Raw genomic sequence first — 22,310 nt, forward strand, 5'->3', positions numbered from 1 at the left:
GATCTCTTGCTCATCAATTGTTTAAGAAGGGTGATTTATATGATGGGATTGTGATATCGTTAGTCACACAGATAACCACTCAGATAGAGAGAGTTAGGCTGTTAGGTTGATAATGGTTCTTGCAGCAGTCAATGACTTGTATTAGAAGAAAATGATGATGTCTCACCTAATGGGGGAAACAATTTAACAACTCATCTGACTTCTAGTGACTAAATATTTATAAGAATCACATCACAAATCATAAGAACTATCGAAACCTCACGTTTTATATAATTATGTGTACCTTTTAATCCGCTCTGGAAGACCATTGAAAGGAAAACATCGCCCAATAGGTGTATGAAAGGAAAGAGACTTGCATGGTAGACTTTACATGCTATATCAAAAATTAAATCCTCATATATGATATAAATCCACAAGGTAATACCTTTCTAGAAGGCCTTCTACACCATTTGATGTTTGACAAACCTCAATTTCAACCTATGATATACTATACATACATAATCTTGTTTCAGCTAACCTACCAAACTCATCTTCTTCTGGACTGTGTCTGCTGTAAAGTGTCAATGGACATGGAGATAATGCTATAAAATGCCTCAGTAAATGTCTTTGACGTGCATTTGGAAGCAACGATGAACTTTCCCAACATTCAAGCTAGCGTTAGGTTAGTTCGTACCGGGTTTTATCTAATTGTAGAAGAAACCTGTGACTAAAACTCGTAAAGATAAAGTGCATCATATGTAAGAAAAAACATCAATTACATGGAACATGCACCTTATTGGGAAAATTTTACAAGACACAAAAGTACATTAAGTGTTTTGATACAAGAGGTATTTCCTAAGTATATAAGACTTTGAAGGTGTCTGTATACAGAGGTAGCTTCATGATAATAAGCTGCACTAATGAAAAAAGAACAACAATAAAAATAAAAAGCTTTCTCAAGTAGAAGAGATGATCATGGATTGACCAATATTTACTGGGTGTGAAGTTGATTGTCTGGTACATGGGGACAAGAGTGATCTACCATAAGATTGGTGACAGTGGCATCAATACTGGCTGCAAATTTAAGTAAGAAAAAAAAATGTTAGTTTATGTGGCAAAGAGCAAAAAGAAATGAAGCAAATGCAGCACGTGAACATTTTTTTATGCATATAAACAGTTTTAAATCTTCATGCTTATAGCAATTAAGAACAGAAAATAAAAAAGATAGCAATTGAGAAAGGAGAGTACCTACCCTAGAATATCCTTCCAGTAGGAGACACTGGTTTCATCATCCATAAGTTCTCCCCAAGCTTCAAAGATGTTGGAGGTAGATGAGTGAGTGGAGATGCAAGGCAGGTTCATTTTGCTTTCCGTTTGATTGACACTGGAACATTCAGGAGAAACTGAGACTAATGCAGGAAGTGGCTGTTCTGCTCGAATATCGTAGGAACTGCTCGAGCAGTTATTGTTGAAATTATGAACTTCTGATCCGAATCCACCGTCAATGCATGCCCATGAGTTGGAAATTGCTTGGTAGTCATTGTGGGATCCAGGGGTTACTCCTGGGTTTGGAAATTCCGCTGGCGCCAGCATGGGATCCTCAGTGTAGAGGGTGCTTGTCCCATTAACAAATCCTTCCAATGGGGTAGGGGTAAGATTACGAGACCACTGGTGACTAGCTCCCTCTATATTTCTAGAAAGTGTACTACCTGTATTTATGATCTGCAATATGTTTTGCAAGAGTTGGATTTTGGTCAATCGAGTGGCATCGGTCTGTAACCTGAGGGCGTCCTCCAAGGGACTCGTCAAATTGCTGAAGTTCGCTGTTGCAAGTAACTGAGAAAGATTCACCAAGGAATTGAGATCAGCTCTTGGCTGGTGGGTATTTGGATCAAGACCCATTTGCAAAAACTTTTTCTTGACATGGGTGTTCCAAAAGTTCTTGATTTCATTATCAGTCCGTCCAGGAAGATGAACAGCTATCCTTGACCACCTACAATGAACATGAAAATGGAAGTCAGTTAAGCCATTTTAAGAACAGTTATGCCAAATATCATAGGAATTTTTTTTTTTCTTAGTTAGAAATGCTTACTTGTTTCCAAGTACTGAATGAAGTTTGATTATGATTCGCTCTTCTTCGTCAGAGAACTTACCTCTCTTGATATCAGGCCTCAGATAATTAGTCCACCTTAGTCTGCAACTCTTACCGCACCTGTTCAGACCTGCGAGTTTGGGGAGTGCTCTCCAACTTCCATGGCCATGTCTCTTGATATAATCAACCAGCTTCTGATCCTCGTCCGGTGTCCAAGGCCCCTTCTTCAAACTGCCATCATCACAACATGGAGATCTAACCATTTTTTTCAATATTTGTCTGACAAAAAAATCACGGCAAAAAAGCTATATGATTGGCATTGGAAAAGCTAGGGGAGAAATGGTGGTTTTATACATAACTGCATGAGAAACCATTCAAACTATTCATACCATAAAGTCATATTTACTATTTCTTTTGAATATTATATTGCAAGCTTCTAAAAGCAAAAGCATTGGCAAGAAGTCACCTAGCAACCATCGTCTTCGTTTTACATCAGAGGGGGGAAACTCATGAGCAATTGAATGAAAACAAACCGGGATTAGGTAGAGCAGGTGGCGTTCATTGAGAGGATAAAGTGGCTGAACCTTCTTATTTTAAGAACACATGTACAACATGTATATGGTTAAAAAAATCCATGGCTTTGATTCTGGTTTACCTTTTCCCGATTAAGAACCATCTGTGACTACTCGTTCAAACCTAGCTTTCGTAAAAAAATCCATGGGAAGCACTCTTTTTGGTACTTTCTTTGAAGTTAGATCATATAGAGGATTAGCTGGCTAGCACTAATACATAATTTCTCAGGTACTTTCTGTTTGTTGTCCTGGTAATTACCTTGTTGGAAGCATCAGAGTCAAAAAGGGAAACGGAGAATTTATGAAATGAATACGTGTTGCCCCAAATTACAGCATGACACAACCTTTGTCTTTTTTTTTTTTTTTTTTCAATGTTTTATTTCAAATTTACAATAATGTACTCATATCATAACTGTCAAGTATCCTTAGTGTAGTTCTTTTCCATGGTAGCTAGTGAAATAAAATTTATGTCCCAATACTGAAGCACTGTTATAAATATAGAAGTTAATTGCAAATTCTCTGTATGGATGAATCTTACTTCGAATTCTAGTAGTGCATTATTGTGTCTTTGAATGCAGCCAGGTATATTTACATATCCAATTAACTTCATTTCAGCGAGATTATGCAACATGCCAATTATTTCTTAGTTGAAGCTGCTTATTTTAATCGTTCAAAGATAATTGTTTAAGCTCTCATTGATGGCATCATTAGCATAGTCATCACTTTTGTCATTTTCATATCATCAAACAATTTGGCAAAATCGTGTTAGTTAGTATTAGAATTTCTCCAAAAGATTGAGTTGTGTCAATGTAGTCGTTTGCATGGTTCATCTCCCTTCACCAAAATATCCTCTTTTAATATTCTGAACCACGAAATGAGCCTCGTTTTTCTTCAGTACTATTGCTACTTTAAGTCCCATTCAAATTCAAACACATAACATAAAATAGCAGCCATGCAATAAAATAGAGAACATTATAAAATAAGACTGAATCTTGTTTTGTTAGGATAAATATACATGGAATGGACTATCAGACAGAAGACTAAATTTTATTGTATTTTGAACCCTCAGTGAAATGAATGTTTGGAAATGGGGATCAGCACCATTGATTTCTATTATTGGGAGGTTTATGTTAACGTGTATTCTGGTTGATGGCTGGGAAGAAGAGGAAAGAAGAAATTTAGAAGTATAATGCTTAATTTTGCCTAGTTTCTTTCTCAGTCATATATATTTTGTGACCCCAAATTCTTCAAAATGACTTCAGCTTCATGCCACGATTTACAAAAATTACTAACAAATTTTACAGCAGAACTGGTCAAAACTGTGCTAATTTTCTAGGAATCCAAACCAAACATCCAGCAACCTCTAAATCTCAGCGACAAAAGCAACAATGAGAAGTCAAAGTTATGCTTCTTGATGATAACCAATCCAAGACCAAACTTGTTTATTTTCAAATTACTAGAATCAATATTCTTACAGGGTTGTACATATCTACACGATTGATAAGGCATGTTGAGGTATTTACACATTATGTGATTGATGAAGAACATGCTCATCTGTGCCTCAAATATAATTGTATGGTGAAATTTCTGGACCTCTTCCATCATTCATTCTTCGGGTACCATAACAAAAGAAATCTTAACCTCAGTTTCTTTTCTTCTTTTGAAATCAAAGTTTGATTTTCCTACTTCACTGACGCAATATATGTTATACTTTGGTCAGTTGTGAAAATATTCAGAGTGAAAAGAGGGCTTTAATCAGCTTAATTATCTGTCTATTAAGAGTTCCAATATATGATGTTTGCCGATGCCCTGTCGGCAACATTCTTGTACTTGTTGAAGTCTCTCTCTCTCTCTCTCTCTCTCTCTCTCTCTGCCTTTGACCCAGAAGAATAAAAACAAATAGGATTTTAAGCAAGAAGATAAGTTTGACATTTCTTTGAATCTCAGTTGTTCATAAGCTTATGTGGCTAGCTCAAGGTGTCTTATTCCAATTTTAAAGGGTGACATCATTGGTTCCATTAGTCAAAAGGGAGATAAGGGGACGGTGAGATTTGCTGTTAATTTTCCACGCTTCTTACCTCACTGGCTTCATTCCGAAGTCTACTACATGAAAAATTAGAAGCAGAAAGGAACACGGTATAAAAAGAAGACAACGAAGAAATAACCTAATGACGATATTACATGGTTTCACACTATAGTTTACTTATGGAACTTGGACTACTGAGAGAACGTAGAAAAAAAAAGGCTATCTACGTATCCTTTCCCTTCAACAATACGTAAAGGAAGCTTCCTAATTACAAGTCCACTGTTTTAGTTGAGGTGTTTTTTGCTATGGCTTGTGTCAACATAGATGGCATGTAAATTGACCTAAAATTACAAGAAACTTAAGAAGACTACGCAAAGTTTTTGGGGAGTTAAACTTAATTCCCCAAAAAGGAGATACAATATTACCATATTATATAAGGAAATTATATGAAGAATATGGCTAGGATTGTGGGGCAATCTTAGGAGGTTTGACAAAAGATGGTTGATGAGAGCCTTCTTTTCTAATATGCCTCTACAAGATGGTGGATCCATTACATATGCCAATCTTGGACTCTAAAGTAGCTTGGGTTCAACTCTTAAAAGTAAGACATGATATAACAGAGTTAGATTTTACTATCCTCTAACTAGCCTTTTTATGCATTGCCATTGTTTTAAGCATTCAACAAATATCACTTGCATTGTACATGACTTGAGTGCATTAGGAGTTACATAGAGAATACAAGTCATGGGTTTCGTGCAAGATGATAAGTTGTTCATAACTAGTTTATGGATTTAGGCAATTTGATAGAGACTATAGTGTACTACCTCCTAATTGAAAAGATGACTTGTCTTGGGCGCCGTTGGGATGGGGTTCCCATGGTAAGTGTAATAATGTGTATCGCTATACATTGGACAAGACTTGCAATGAATTATGACGTGAGACTATCACGTCATTTATTCTGTTGAATTGGTTTTTGACAAAGGCTCATCATTTTTGCACCTTTGTAATGTTTCTTGACCTTGTACCAAAATGGATTTCTTTATGTATAAGAATATATCATATTGAATTTGAAAAATACCTAATCATTTTGTGGTTACCCTAGCTATAGTTAGTGTGTCAAATTTGTGTCGAAAAGGATTTTGATAGAAGGGACCAATAGATTTATGTTACAGTCATGTATAAAAAATTTGATAGTATGCTTTTGCTTGCATTGAAATGAATTTCAACAAAACCCTTTTCTTTTTGCCTAGAATCCATATTGAATCTTGTATCAATTCGGGTACCAAATTCACTAGGCTGGTATCGAATCTAGTTTGGTAATCCCTTTTCCACTATATATGCATCTCCAAATTTCTTCTCTTCATCCCCAACATTCTTAGGTCTTTGGCATGCTTAGAAACTTATTTATTTTTATTTATTTTTACTCTTTTTTTTATATTATATTCTTCACTAAATAAATTTGTTAGCTCTCAAATAGGGTGCATATATATGATTTACACTCAAAATATTTTCAAAAACCTATTTTTATATATGGAAAATCACTAATATTGAGTATTAATCATCACCAATGAAGCCTAAAGGTTGTAACATGTAAACCTCTTCATGGAAACGACCATGCAAAAGGGCATTATTAACATTTAATTTGATGAACCTTCCAACCACAATAGAGAACAAAGGTTATAATTAGGTGAATGATCATAACTTTGCCCACTTGGCTAAATGTATCAAGGTAGTACACCTTGGGCCATTGGTGGAAGTCCTTGGTAACCATTCTTGCTTTGTACCAAGAAATATTCCCATCTAGATTATGTTTGATCTTATAAACTCAACTGCATCTCATTATGTTTTGTCAAGGACTATGAGGAACCAACTCCTATGTACCATTTTAATGAGGACATTGATTTCACTAGTCATGGATTCTCTTCACTTGGGGTCTTTCAAGGCTTGATTGGTATAAGTAGGTTCAAGAGTTATGAACAATGAGTGTTTACTAGCAAAGTAAGAGTGCTAAGATTTAAAGAGGGAAATTGGTTTCTACAAATTGAAAAGGTCATGAGATATACATTTTATTTTCTTAAAGTTCAAAACACTAATAAGCATCATGCACATTTGAATAACCTATGAAAATACATGGTTTGAACCTTCGTTCAAGTTTGTTAATTACAAGGATAAGGATGAACCAAGGGTAACACAAAATGGAACAAATGCAATTTTAAATAATTAGGAGTGGTATGAAAAAGTTACTCGAATGATGATTTGTACTTTAAGATATGAGTGGACATCCAATTAATTAAGTAGATGGCAACTTGGAATGTGTAGGACCAAAAGGAAAATGAAAGAGAAGTTTTATGTAATAAAGTGAGTCTGGTTTCAACAATATGTCTATGTTGACATTTAGCAAAAGCAACAAGTTATGGAGTATGTGCGGGTGAATAGAGACATTGAATTCCATGAGACTTAAGAAGGAATTTTAGTCTATAATACTTACCTCCCCCATCAAAATAGATTTTGGTGATGAAGGTTTTGAAACATTTTTCTGCTATAATTTTGAACTTTGAGAAAATGGAAACACTAATGATTTTTTTGACATAGGAAATAGAAATGCATATTTTATAAAGTAATCCACTAAAATGACATAAAAAGAAAATCCATTCATTGAAAGAATAGGAGATTGATCCCTATACATCGACATAAAGAATGTCTAAGAGCCTTGACTTTGAATAGTAGAGATACCAAAGGAGAGTCGATGGCTCTTACAACATAAACAAGAATTGCAAAAGGAAATTGAGAGTTATTAACCAATAGATTGTGCACAGATATTAGAAATTTTAGAACTTTGGATAATGGGTGTCCAAGACAATCATGGTAACTTGCAAAGGAAATTTTCACGCCTATGCATGCTTGTTTGGTTACTAGTGGAGTGTTTCCCAAGTTTAGTCACTTGTACACATTATTCTTACTTCAACCTCAAGTGAAAATTGCCCTCATGATCATGAGATCCTTCACAATAAAAAGGAAAGAAAGGAAGAATTCAATAAAATTTTTATTAGAATGACAAAATTGAAAAACTAAAATTATATTCTATGGAACGGAAAGAACACAAGATATTTGAGAGCAAAAATGAAGTAATGGAAGTAAAGGAGCCAATGTAAGAAATATTTGGTCTTATACCATCATTGATGACAATGTATTGGGCCTTTCATAAGGTTGGTGCAGGGAGAGATTATCTAAGTCCTATGTTACATGGTAGAATACTTCTAAGTCCATGATCTATTTGAAGAAATGATATATTGAAGTTGGTGAAGGCATGGTTTGCAAACAATGACCCATATTGTAAGATCTTCTTTTTCAAGTAGCATATATGTTGGGCCTTAGATCTCATAAGGTGCATGCATCTATCCTTAGGGCTTTTTAGATCTAACGCAATGGAAAATAATGACTTCAAAAACCATTATAGAATAAAGATTTAGAGAAAAAGTGTTCATATCTGAATCTAGATGTTCCCAGATCAATTCATTATGGTGAAAAACATGCTTAGAAAAATTGAAGAATCTTTCCTCATCCTGCTACCCACATGTGCGTCCCGTGCGATTCCTATGCACATGGCCTGTGCACATCGCGTTCGATTCTCATGGACATAGCTTGTGTGCATCTTATGTTGTTCTTGTGCATGTGTCCTGTGTGATTCTAGTGCGTTTCTTGTACAACCAAGGTATTTTGCCCGATGATTCTTCCTTGTGTCTAGGCATTGAGATAGTGGAGATTTTAATGGCTTTGGTTATTTTTGGATTGAAAATGAAGAATGGCAAGACCTAGGAACCTTAACCCCTAAAAGGATATTTATAGGTTTCCTACTAGGCTTAAGTCACTTAAGGCCACCATGGGCTTGGGTCACTTAATCTAACTAAAAAAGATTGCTAATTGATTAATTAACCATACAAAGTTCTAATTAATCAATTAGCTTAGTTCAAACATACCACTCACTTATCCTTGTGCAGCCTTACGTAATTACCAAAACGTCCTTATGCACAAAAGTGAACTAAAAACCCATCCAACCCTCATAAACCATGCCATCAAGGAATATGAGCTCAAAGTGGGGACCATAGGACCCATAGGAGTATTGGATCCCTCATAATCCAATTATGAAATTAACTCAATATTTCACTACAGAGAGTCAACTGCACTCCAGTACCCCATATATATTACAATGAGATGCAAAATGCTTAGGTTTGTGACTTACTAACCATTGTATGTAGACTTCCTATGAATTGGTGTCCTTAATCTATCTAAGTAGTGTTATCACTAATTAAGATCAGCTCTCAAATCATTGAGTTACATATCTCACTTATTATGTAATCAACTAACATACTCTAACTCTAAGGTGCATATGTCAAATTCCACTAAAGAAATTACTATGACCATAGATTTCATGATCACATGTCCTTTAGATCACTTAAGAGGACACACTATCTCAATCCCATGAGATATCATGGTGCCTCTATTGAGAATACCTATTGTCACCAGCCTCTATCAATAGTGACCTAATCCATAGAGATATATTACAACTTTAAGGTCTCACCCATAGGTCAAAGCCTCTTGTTGATTTTGGCACAGGCTCAATATCCTCTCAAGGTTGAGAGTCCATATAGTATAGTAGTTTGGTGAATCATGATAATTAATAGCCTTGCGTCATTCATCGTAGGTCATGTCCAGTGTGTATTACATACACTAGTGCACTCACCATGAGAAACTAATCCTGACAACTTAGACAAACCATATCTCCAATTAGGAAGTGGTGCACTATAGTCTCTACTAGATTACCCAAATCCATGAACCAATTGTGGAATACTTATCCACTTACAAGGAACCCATGACTTGTATCTTTTGTGCAATTTTTAATGCAACCAAGTCATGTACAATGTAAAAGACATGGTTTTGTGGACTCGTATTTTTCACGTGTGTCCCCACTCGATCGACGAGACTCGCTTTTTATTTGTGAAAAATTAATTTTAGAAAAGTCGGAGTCGCCACTTATTTTATTTTATTTTAAAGGGAAAACAAAACAAGAAATAAAACCCTAAAAAAAATGACTTCGTAGTTTTTGGAAAAGCGTGTCTTTGAAAAACCCGAGTCTAAGTCCGAGGATCAGGTTACTTATTAGGAAGGTACTTCTAAAAGGTAGCACCCCTCTAAGCCCTATAAAGGTTTCTACTGACTAAGTTAAGGGAAATGTGGAAGTTAATTGGTTAATTATAGATACCTAAGTAGGCTAGGTGATTTCAAAATAATGGCATGCCTAGCAAGAAAACCAATCACAATCATAGAGAAGATTTAGGGTGCGTACCTGGACCATTTCTTAAGCACTATCATAAAACATCAATGATTAGTTTAGATAATATATCACCTAACATGCGTTTTATCATAAATGATCGGATAATGTAACAAATATCAAGACACCCAAGCACTATCAAACATAGGTATAGTTCACAGTGACAATCATGTTCACAGAATTTAGAAGGTAGGTGATAGGAGAGCATATTTGGATAGCATAGATAACTCATAATACGCTTTCTTAAGACATGGGGGATTAGATAATAAATAATAAAACAAGAAATTCTAACATGCATATCTAATTAGCATAGAAAAAATTATCAAAGTCTACGAAATCATCAATTATCACATACATCTTGTATATAATTCATAAAAAATAAATAGACATGATAACAACAAATAGCAAGGGTGGTAGCAAAAATAAGTTTTGAAAAGATTTTCTTATGTAGGAGTTTCACCAATTCCCCAATCGATATACACGAATTTAGCCTAGAATTGTTCCATTTATTTGGGACCACAAGCTTTGATTCTTGTTTTGTTCAAAACCAAAATTTTCATTGGAAGCCAAGAAGGATGCAAACCAATCAAGATATGGTTGCATATTATTTAAAAAAAAAAAAAGATTTTGATCCTGAGGACTCTAAATGAATTTTTTAACACAAAATTTTCAAAGGTATCTTTTGAGAAAAGCATATGAATTTAAAATAAAGGGAATTAATGTGAAAACAACAAAACACAAGAAATAAAATACCGAGCAAAACAGAAGAAAACGAATTCAAATTTTGGACAATCCGAGCAAACTAAAGTGGTGAGAATGGAGGCCAATCTTCACTATTTTCCGATGGCCTTTGAAAAGTAAATTTTACGAGAGACCATCAAAGCAATAAATTATTCAAACTTAGATCAAATAAGCTAATGAGACATTCACCAAAAATTAAAGACTAGTATTCAAGAAGCACATAAATTGAGCATAACAATCAAGAATTAACATAACATTGGCTAAACACACAAGTACACCTAGATTGAAAAAATAAAAATAAATTGAAACTATACTCAATTAGAACTAAAAAAAAACATAAACTTTATGTAATGGGATTAATTAAACTATTGGATTAAAATCATAAACATACTCAAAGTAAAAAAAAGAAATTAAAAACTAAACTAAATTATAATTAAAAACATGAATTTTATTTAGCATGATTAAACTATTGAATTACAACCACAAATATATCCAAACTAAAATATAAATTATAACAAAACTATATCGGAATTAAAAACATAAACTTAATCTAATAAAATTATTTAAACTAATGAATTAAAATTATTAACACATTCAAACTAAAACTAAACTAATCAGGAATTTAAAAAAAATGTAAACTTTATCTCACAAGATTATTTAAACTAATGAATTAAAATCACTAACACATTCAAACTAAAACATAAACTAAAACTAAACTAATCCGGAATTAAAAATATAAGCTTTATCTCACAAGATTATTTAAACTAATGAATTAAAATCACTAACACATTCAAACTAAAACATAAACTAAAATTAAACTAATTCGGAATTAAAAATATAAACTTTATCTAACAAAATTATTTAAACTAATGAATTAAAATCACAAACACATTTAAACTAAAACATAAACTAAAACTAAACTAATCTGGAATTAAAAATATAAGCTTTATCTCACAAGATTATTTAAATTAATGAATTAAAATCACAAACACATTCAAACTAAAATTAAACTAATTCGGAATTAAAAATATAAACTTTATCTCACAAGATTATTTAAACTAATGAATTAAAATCACTAACACATTCAAAGTAAAACATAAACTAAAACTAAACTAATTCGGAATTAAAAATATAAACTTTATCTAACAATTGTTTTTAAACTAATGAATTAAAATCACAAACACATTCAAATTAAAACATGTTAAACTAAAACTAAACTAATCCGGAATTAAAAATATAAACTTTATCTTACAAGATTATTTAAACTAATGAATTAAAATCACAAACACATTCAAACTAAAACTAAACTAATTCGCAATTAAAAATATAAACTTTATCTCACAAGATTATTTAAACTAATGAATTAAAATCACTAACACATTCAAACTAAAACATAAACTAAAACTGAACTAATCCGGAATAAAAAAAATATAAGCTTTATCTCACAAGATTATTTAAACTAATAAATTAAAATCACAAACACATTCAAACTAAAACATAAACTAAAACTAAACTAATCCGGAATTAAAAATATAAGTTTTATCTCACAAGATTATTTAAACTAATGAATTAAAATCACTAACACATTCAAACTAAAACATAAACTAAAACTAAACTAATCCGGAATTAAAAATATAAACTTTATCTCACAAGATTATTTAAACTAATGAATTAAAATCACTAACACATTCAAATTAGAAAATAAAATTAAAACTAAATTAAATTGAGATTAAAAAGAGGAACTTACCTTCCTCGTGTCGCTGATACCCCTCTCAAATATGTGGCTCTTGTGTGTAGCTGAATCCGTTGTCCAAAGAGTCCTGCTGCTTTCCCTAAGTTCTGTGCGTGTTTTCTCTCAAAAAAAATTTATCCGCGTGTTCCCTCTGCCCAAAATTCTCACCCAAAAATGTGCTAAAAAACCCTCTCAAGTGTGGTCTCAAGCTTCCCAAAAAAAAAGGTGCTAACTTTTATTTTCTTTTAAGGAAAAATCTCACTTTCCTCTAAAGAACCCTCTCACTTTCTTCATTAAACGCACAACCTTATAATTCCTCCAAAACCAAATTGGTAGTCTTCCTTTTTTTTTAATTGTCTCTCTTTCTAAAGAAAAACCTCAAACTCCAATCTCCTTCTCCAAGCTGTGTCAGTCTTCAATTGTTTTCTTATCTCCTACAACCACATTTCCTTAAACTCTCCCAAAACGTATCTTCCAATCTCAATATGGTTTCCATTCCATCTCCAATGATCATGCATCCAAGGAAATCCCACATTCTAAATATCAATACCGTGCACACCTTCCATACATTTCTTACAAAATTTCAAATAAATAAGGACAAGTAATAAAATAATAATAATAATAGTACTAAAAAATAAAAATAAATTAAATTAAAAAAACATTTACACAAAATTAGTAAATTAAAACAGATAAGTAAGGACAAGCATTACGGAAAAAATGATAAAATAATAAGGAAATAGAATAGATGAAGAAATAGACAAGATAATAAATAAAATAAACAAAAATAAAATAATAAAAAGTCAAGTCATGCAACTTTAAAATAAACGAGTCATGCAAGCCATACAAAAAATGCAATCATGCAAACATGCCAAAAATTACCTGAAATGTGACCTAAGTGGGCTTAAGTGAGCCTAAGTGGGCCAATATCTAAATGGGCCTAGGGTGCCTAAATGGGCCAAGGGTGCCTAAGTGGGCCAAGGGTGCCTAAGTGGGCCAAGGGTGCCTAAGTGGGCCTAGGGTGCCTAAATGGGTCTAGGGTGCCTAAATGGGTTTAGGGTGCCTAAATGGGCCAAAGTGTACCTAAATGAGCCTAGGTCTAAATTAGGGATGTCAAAAGTCACAATGGAGTTGGATAAATCCTTCAACCAAAGTCCCCAAGGTTGCTTAGAAAATATAGGCTACGCGAGTAATAATGGGCCACCAAGGAATTACTGTAAAGTACTGAACAAATACCTAACAGGACATGTGCTAGGAGGACAAAATGGAGGGTCTACAAATATGCCCCTCTTTGGTGGAGATCACGAGTGTAGGGAATGTGAGTAAAATACGAATAATGAGTGGAACGAAGTGAATTATACCGAAGAACTAAAAGAAAAAGACTAGAGATTTTATCCTAGCACATGACGAGACTAAGCTCGAAACACGGGGTCGTAATCACAAAAATGGAACAACTCTATGTCATGAGCTCAAGGCTCTACGTGGAAAGAATGACTTTGGGCCATAGATGAGATGATCGACTCTGGGTTGTGAGCTCCGGGCTCTAAATAGAAAAGAAATGACTCTAGGTCATAAATGAGAAAAAACGACTCTAGGTCGTGAGCTTTGGGTTGTAAATGGAAAAAAAATGACTCTGGGTCATAAATGAGAAAAACAACTCTGGGTCATGAACTCCAGACTCTAAATGGAAAATAAATAACTCTAAGTCATAAATGAGAAAACAACTCTAGGTCATGAGCTTCGGGCTCTAAATGGAAAAAAAATTACTCGGAGTCATAAATGAGAAAAATGACTCTAGGTCATGAGCTCTAGGCTCTAAATGAAAAAGAAATGACTCTGGGTCATAAATGAGAAAAACGACTCTAGGTCATGAGCTCTAGGCTCTAAATGAAAAAGAAATGACTCTCGGTCATAAATGAGAAAAATTACTCTAGGTCGTGAGCTCTGGGCTCTAAATGAAAAAGAAATGATACTGGGTCATAAATGAGAAAAATGTCTCTAGGTCGTGAGCTCTGAACTCTAAATGAAAAAGAAATTACTCTAGGTCATAAATGAAAAACAACTCTGGGTATTGAGCTCTGGGCTCTAAATGGAAAAGAAATGATTTTGGGATATAAATGAAATACGACTCTAGGTCATGAGCTTTGGGCTTTAAATGAAAAAAAAATGACTCTGGGTCATAAATGAAAAATGACTCTAGGTCATGAGCTTTGGGCTCTAAATGAAAAAGAAATGGCTCTAGGTCGTAAATAAGAAAAACAAATTTGGGTCGTGAGCTTTGGGTTCTAAATGAAAGAGAAATGACTCTGGGTCATAACTAAGAAAAACGACTCTAGGTCGTGAGCTCTATGCTCTAAATGAAAAAGAAATGACTCTGGGTCATAAATGAGAAAAACAACTCTAGGTCTTGAGCTTTGGGCTCTAAGTGTAAAAGAAATGACTCTAGGTCATAAATGAAAAACGACTCTGAGTCGTAAGCTATGGGCTCTAAATGGAAAAGAAATGACTCTGGGTCATTAATGAAAAACAACTTTGAGCTCTAAATGAAAAATAAATGACCCTGGGTCATATATGAAAAACGACTCTAGGTCATGAGTTCTGGGCTCTAAATGGAAAAGAAATGACTATAGGTCATAAATGAGAAAAACGACTTTGGGTCATAAATGAGAAAAATGACTCTAGGTCGTGAGCTATAGGCTCTAAATGGAAAAAAAAATGACTTTAGGTCATAAATGAGAAAAACGACTCTAGGTCATGAGCTCTAGGCTCTAAATGAAAAAAAAAAAGAAAAAAGACTATGGGTCATAAATGAGAAAAACAACTCTAGGTCGTGAGCTTTGGGCTATAAATGGAAAAAAAATGACTCTAGGTCATAAATGAGAAAAACGACTCTAGGTTGTGAGCTCCAAGCTTTTAATGGAAAAAAAATACTCTGGGTCATAAATAAGAAAAACGACTCTAGGTCGTGAGCTTTGGGCTCTAAATGAAAAGAAAAATGACACTCGGTCATAAATGAGAAAAACGACTCTAGGCTCTAAATGGAAAAGAAATGACTTTGGGTCATAAATGAGAAAAACGACTCTAGGTCATGAGCTTTGGGCTCTAAATGGAAAAAAAAATGACTCTAGGTCATAAATGAGAAAAATGACTCTAGGTCGTGAACTCCAGGTTCTTAATGGAAAAAAAAAAATACTCTGGGTCATAAATGAGAAAAACAACTCTAGGTCGTGAGCTTTGGGCTCTAAATGGAAAAAAAATGACTCTGGGTCATAAATGAGAAAAACGACTCTAGGTCATGAGATTTGGGTTCTAAATGAAAAAGAAATGACTTTGGGTCATAAATGAGAAAAACGACTCTAGGTCGTGAGCTTTGGGCTCTAAATGAAAAAGAAATGACACTAGGTCATAAACTAGAAAAATGACTCTGGGTCGTGAGCTCTAGGCTCTAAATGAAAAAGAAATGACTTTAGGTCATAAATAAGAAAAATGACTCTAGGTTGTGAGCTCTAGGCTCTAAATGAAAAAAAAAAGACTTTGGGTCATAAATGAGAAAAACGACTATGGGTCGTGAGCTCTGAGCTCTAAATGGAAAAGAAATGACTTTGGGGTATAAATGAAATACGACTCTAAGTCGTGAGCTCTAGGCTCTAAGTGAAAAAAAAAACGACTCTAGGTCATGACCTTTGGGTTCTAAATGAAAAAGAAATGACTCTAGGTCATAAATAAGAAAAACGACTATGAGTCATGAGCTTTGGGCTCTAAATGAAAGAGAAATGACTCTGAGTCATAAATAAGAAAAACGACTCTGAGTCGTGAGCTCTAGGCTCCAAATGAAAAAGAAATGACTTTGGGTCATAAATGAGAAAACAACTCTAGGTCGTGAGCTCTAACCTCTAAGTGAAAAAGAAATGACTCTAGGTCATAAATGAAAAATGACTCTGGGTCGTGAGTTATGGGCTCTAAATGGAGAAGAAATGACTATGGGTCATAAATGAAAAACAACTCTAGGCTCTAAATGACAAAGAAATGACTTTGGGTCATAAATGAAAAATGACTCTAGGTCATGAGCTCTGGGCTCTAAATAGAAAAGAAATGACTCTGGGTCATAAATGAGAAAAACAACTCTAGGTCGTGAGCTCTAGGATCTAAATGAAAAAGAAATGACTTTGGGTCATAAATGAGAAAAACGACTCTAGGTCGTGAGCTTTGGGCTCTAAATGGAAAAAAAATGACTATGGGTCATAAATGAGAAAAACAACTCTAGGTCGTGAGCTCTAGGATCTAAATGAAAAAGAAATGACTTTGGGTCATAAATGAGAAAAACGACTCTAGGTTGTGAACTCTAGGCTCTAAATGGAAAAGAAATGACTCTAAGTCATAAATAAGAAAAATGACTCTAGGTCATGAACTCTAGGCTCTAAATGGAAAAGAAATGACTCTGGGTCATAAATGAGAAAAACGACTCTAGGTCGTGAGCTTTGGGCTTTAAATGGAAAAAAAATGACTATGGGTCATAAATGAGAAAAACGACTCTAGGTCATGAGCTCTAGGCTCTAAATGAAGAAGAAAAGACTCTAGGTCATAAATGAGAAAAACAACTCTGGGTCGTGAGCTCTGGGCTCTAAATGAAAAAGAAATGACACTAGGTCATAAATGAGAAAAATGACTCTAGATCGTGAGCTCTGGGCTCTAAATGAAAAAAAAAAAAAAAAAAACTATGGGTCATAAATGAAAAATGACTCTAGGTCGTGAGCTCTGGGCTCTAAATGAAAAAAAAAAAAAAAAAAACTATGGGTCATAAATGAAAAATGACTCTAGGTCATGAGCTTTGGGCTCTAAATGAAAAAAAAATGACTCTAGGTCATAAATTAGAAAAACGACTCTAAGTTGTGAGCTTTGGGTTCTAAATGAAAGAGAAATGACTCTGGGTTATAAATAAGGAAAACAACTCTAGGTCGTGAGCCTTGGGCTCTAAATGAAAAAAAAAAAACTTTGGATCATAAATGAGAAAAACGACTCTGGGTTGTGAGCTTTGGGCTCTAAATGAAAAAAAAATGACTCTTGGTCATAAATGAAAAATGACTTTCGGTCGTGATCTTTGTGCTCTAAATGGAAAAGAAACGACTAGGTCATAAATGAGAAAAACGAATCTGGGTCATGAGCTTTGGGCTCTAAATGAAAAAGAAATGACTCTAGGTTAGAAATGAGAAAAATGACTCTTGGTCGTGAGCTCTGGGCTCTGAAAGGCATGAATATAGAATACCAACTCGAAAGTGGATGGGAAGCAAATAGGTTCAAAGTCGTATGCTCAAAATGCTAAGGGTTGGACTACTGAACTTAGGAAGAGAAATATGCCCCCGTATCCTAGGTGCTCGTACTATTGAAACAACCAATAGACCAATCATCTACTGAAATCAATGGGTCAAAAACTGATCTATCATGATGAACCTTTGAAAAATTTGAAATGAAAAAACTCTATATGTCTCAAGAGCTGCTCTGTCAACGAATCTCAAAAGGTAAATCTCGGAGTATGTATATCGCGACTCATCTAAAATCAAATCTCAAAATGCACAAAAATATTGCTCATTTGGATAACCCAATCTACAAGGTAATCAATGATGAAAACAATCAATCTCAAGAAAATATAGCTAAAGGATCCACCCATGCTCCTCGGCTGAAACTCGATATGATCCATCTCTATCTCAACAAATCCATGTAGGGAGGTCTTGATACAGTAAATCATCAGGAGCCTCAGATTAGTACTCAATCTAAAACCAAGTTGGTCGTTGTCCCAATCTCAAGGATACTCAAAGAAAATAGGGAAATATGCTCCAATATAAAATTTGATGTCAAAGTCATGAGGTAGATAACCAACACCAATCATCCATCCTCATACCACTGTGCAAACAAAATCTCGACAAGGAGAGGAGAATATGCTCTAGTATGGATATCAGATGTATAATAAAGAATTTGTCAAAATCAATCAAACATCTCTATAACCATGAATAAGGATAGCCATACTGTCCAACAACAACTAGGAACCTTGGAGAAAGGTGGAAATGTGCCTTAGTGTGGGTATCTAATGCACAATAAAATGATGAATCCAACATCATCAATCAACTATCTCCAACTCAACAATAATCCACTAGCCTATCTAAAAATACTCCATAAATGGAACCTAGAATCATGAAAACTGTCAATGAGCTCAACAATGCTCCACTAGAACTGACATCATCTCGACATACTCCATTAGAGATCTCTGATCGGTGAAAATGCCCAAGCTCGAAGTAGGGGCTCATCTCAACCAAATGAAAGAGGAATATGCCCCAGTATGATAGCTAATACACAATAGAATGGAAAGCCAGACAACGTCAAATATCATCCATGAGATGAAGCAATTGTCTACATCCATCACTAACATCTCCAAGCATCAAAGAAGCATCCCCCAGAAGAAGAAATGAGACGACGTCTATATGTCAACCGAATCCCAAACACCAGCCTAATAAGAGGCTGTCAAAGATATCATCTGATCTCATGGCCTCAGGGTGGTCTTAAGACACGGGATGTAACGTAGGCCAGGCTGATAAAGTAAAAGAAATGAAGGGAAACTAGGCTCAAATACCTGATGATCAAACCCATACCCTCGTGTACAAGATGTAATACATAGAAAAATCTCATGAGCCATGGACCTAAAGGTAACCAAAGAAAATGTCAATGGTGGAACAAGAGAAAGGATAAGTGGTCAAATCACCAATGAAACATGTGAATGATGTGAAGAAGGTATCGAATCAGAAATGTGTATCAATATGTAGGAAATGGATAACACATTCAAACTAAAACATAAACTAAAACTAAAGTAATCCAGAATTAAAAATATAAACTTTATCTCACAATTTTTTTTAAACTAATGAATTAAAATCACAAACACATTCAAACTAAAACATAAACTAAAACTAAACTAATCCGGAATTAAAAATATACACTTTATCTCACAAGATTATTTAAACTAATGAATTAAAATCACTAACACATTCAAACTAAAACATAAATTAAAACTAAACTAATCCGGAATTAAAAATATACACTTTATCTCACAAGATTATTTAAACTAATGAATTAAAATCACTAACACATTCAAACTAAAACATAAACTAAAACTAAACTAATCCGGAATTAAAAATATAAACTTTGTCTCACAAGATTATTTAAACTAATGAATTAAAATCATTAACACATTCAAATTTAAAAATAAAATTAAAACTAAATTAAATTGAGATTAAAAACGGGAACTTACCTACCTCGTGTCGCTGATATCCTTTCCGAATACATGGCTCTTGTGTGCAACCGAATCCGTTGTCCAAAGAGTCTTCTGCTCCGCCTAAGTTTTCTACGTGTTCTCTCTCTCAAAAAAAAAATTCTCCGCGTGTTCCCTCTGCCTAAAATTCTCACCCAAAAATGTGCTGAAAAACCCTCCTAAGTGTGGTCTCAAGCTTCCCAAAAAAAAAAAGGTGCTGACTTTTATTTTCTTTTAAGGAAAAATGTCACTTTCCTCTAAAGAACCCTCTCATTTTCTTCATTAAACACACAACCTTATAATTCCTCCAAAACCAAATTGGTAGTCTTTTTTTTTTTCTTTTCTTTTTTTTTTTTTTTAATTCTCCCTTTCTAAAGAAAAACCTCAAACTCCAATCTCCTTCTCCAAGCCGTGTTAGTCTTCAATTGTTTCCTTATCTCCTAGAGCCACCTTTCCTTAAACTCTCCCAAAACATATCTTCCAATCTCAATATGGTATCTATTCCATCTCCAATGATCATGCATCTAAGGAAATCCCACATTCCAAATATCAATACCGTGCGCACCTTCCATACATTCCTACAAAATTTCTAATAAATAAGGACAAGTAATAAAATAATAATAATAATACTAAAAAATAAAATAAAATAAAATAAAATAAAATAAACATTTACACAAAATTATTAAATTAAAATAGATAAGTAAGGACAAGCTTTACGGAAAAAGTGACAAAATAATAAGGAAATAGAATAGATGAAGAAATAGACAAGATAATAAATAAAACAAATAAAAATAAAATAATAAAAAGTCAAGTCATGCAACTTTAAAATAAACGAGCCACGCAAGTGATGCAAGCCATACAAAAAATGAAATAATGCAAACATGCAAAAAATTACCTAAAAAGTGACCTAAGTGGGCCTAAGTGAGCCTAAGTGGGCCAAGTGTATTTAAATGAGCTTAGGGTGCCTAAATGGGTCTAGGGTGCCTAAATGGGCCTAAGGTGCCTAAATGACATAAGGTGCCTAAGTGGGCCTAGGGTGCCTAAGTGGGCTTAGGGTGCCTAAGTGGGCCAAGTGTATCTAAATGGGCCTAGGGTGCCTAAATGGGCCTAAGGTGCCTAAATGTGTCTAGGGTGCCTAAATGGGCCTAAGGTGGTGCCTAATGGGCCAAAGTGTACCTAAATGGGCTTAGGTCTAAATTAGGACTTCCAAAAGTTACAATGGAGTTGGATAAATCCCTCAACCAAAGTCCCCAAGGTGACTTAGAAAATATAAGCTACACGAGTAGCAATGGGCCACTAGGAAATTGCTGTAAAGTATTGAACAAATACCTAATAGGACATGTATGCTAGGAGGACAAAATGGAGGGTCTACAGGTTTGAATGCTCAAATCAATGTCAATATACCAAAATGATAGCAAGGAGATAATTAAGTCTAACTTTGTTACATCATTTCTTGCTTTTAGGGGCTCAATCCTAATAATATGTAGGTTGAGTGATCACACTTCTCACAAAATTAATAAATTATGTTATAATTGTTTCCATTTTGATTAGTAGTGTTCAAACCATTTTTATGACCATTATTTCGATGGTATTGATTCTAATTTGATTGGTTTGGGTTGTCACCACCTTTCTTTCCTTGGTATTGTAGATTTTGATTCGTGCTAAAACGTGTGTTGTTGATGGTAAAAGGGGATTTGTTGGAATGACTTTTCTCTTTCAAGGAAGGACTCATATTCAATGAGTTTGTCATGGAGTTCCTCAAAGGAGATTATAGAGTCCCTTGCATGAACTGTTGTTGAGATGTCTTTGAATTTACCGCTTATATCATTTAAAGTATGGATAACAAGTCATTAGGGATTAGAGCATCAACAAGGGCTAACTCATCCTTAGTCCCGAGGTAATCTAAAACAGAGCTAGAGCCACGATAGATTGAGGTGAGTTGTTTCTTCAATCCCATCACTTTACAGCAACTTTTGTTGGCTTTAAGACCACTTGGTCAACTCCAAGCTCATAGGATGACTTGGGATAACATTGAGAAGTAGCTTATGATCTTGTTGCATCCATTGCAAGCAACTTGGTTCAGAAATTTCTGTCTCCTTCCCTAACTGTTTTTGGAGGACAGACATTGATTTCGTCAATGAACCCGAGAAGATCATATATAGTCAAATAGTAGAGAATCAAATTGAGCTAACTATGAGGATGGGTCATAGGGGTGAGTTAATCCAATAGTATTTGGGTGAAGACATTTATACCAATAAGGTTGTTTGAGGATGGAATGCTAATTATCACATTGAGATAGCATGGGTTGAACTGAAGATGCTCACGATAATTGAGAACGTGAAGAAGACATTGAACGAGGAGAAGAGAAAGAAAAAAGTAGGATCGTAGGCTCTTTGGAATTTTTCATGTATTCATTGGATTATTGTACATGTTTTATACAATCATTTATGTAGTAAAATAAATGAAAATTAATTAAATTCAATTCTCCAAAAAGGAGATACCATAATAACATATTGTACAAGAAAATTATATGAATAGCATGGTTAGG

The 22,310-nt window shown here is 34.2% G+C and overlaps 1 protein-coding gene across 1 annotated transcript; it reads right to left on the reverse strand.

Moving 5' to 3' along the window:
* Positions 1 to 766: 766 nt before the first annotated feature.
* Positions 767 to 2,723, reverse strand: LOC100243804 (transcription factor MYB41). The gene is made up of 3 exons (XM_002277535.4): positions 2,072 to 2,723; positions 1,232 to 1,972; positions 767 to 1,053 (listed from the first exon to the last, which is right to left on the reverse strand). The coding sequence occupies exons 1-3, from the start codon at positions 2,332 to 2,334 to the stop codon at positions 1,044 to 1,046; spliced, it is 1,014 nt and encodes a 337-aa protein (XP_002277571.4). The 5' UTR covers positions 2,335 to 2,723; the 3' UTR covers positions 767 to 1,043.
* Between the last annotated feature and the right edge of the window lie 19,587 nt (positions 2,724 to 22,310).

The sequence above is a fragment of the Vitis vinifera genome, chromosome 2 (genome assembly GCF_030704535.1).
Source record: "Vitis vinifera cultivar Pinot Noir 40024 chromosome 2, ASM3070453v1".
NCBI classification, from domain to species: domain Eukaryota; kingdom Viridiplantae; phylum Streptophyta; class Magnoliopsida; order Vitales; family Vitaceae; genus Vitis; species Vitis vinifera.

Excerpts from the sequence above, each read along its gene's own strand:
- LOC100243804 (XM_002277535.4), bottom strand. The coding sequence starts at position 2,334 with ATGGTTAGATCTCCATGTTGTGATGATGGCAGTTTGAAGAAGGGGCCT. Across the intron at positions 1,973-2,071 it reads CATTCAGTACTTGGAAACAA|GTGGTCAAGGATAGCTGTTC; the intron begins GTAAGCATTTCT and ends TGTTCATTGTAG.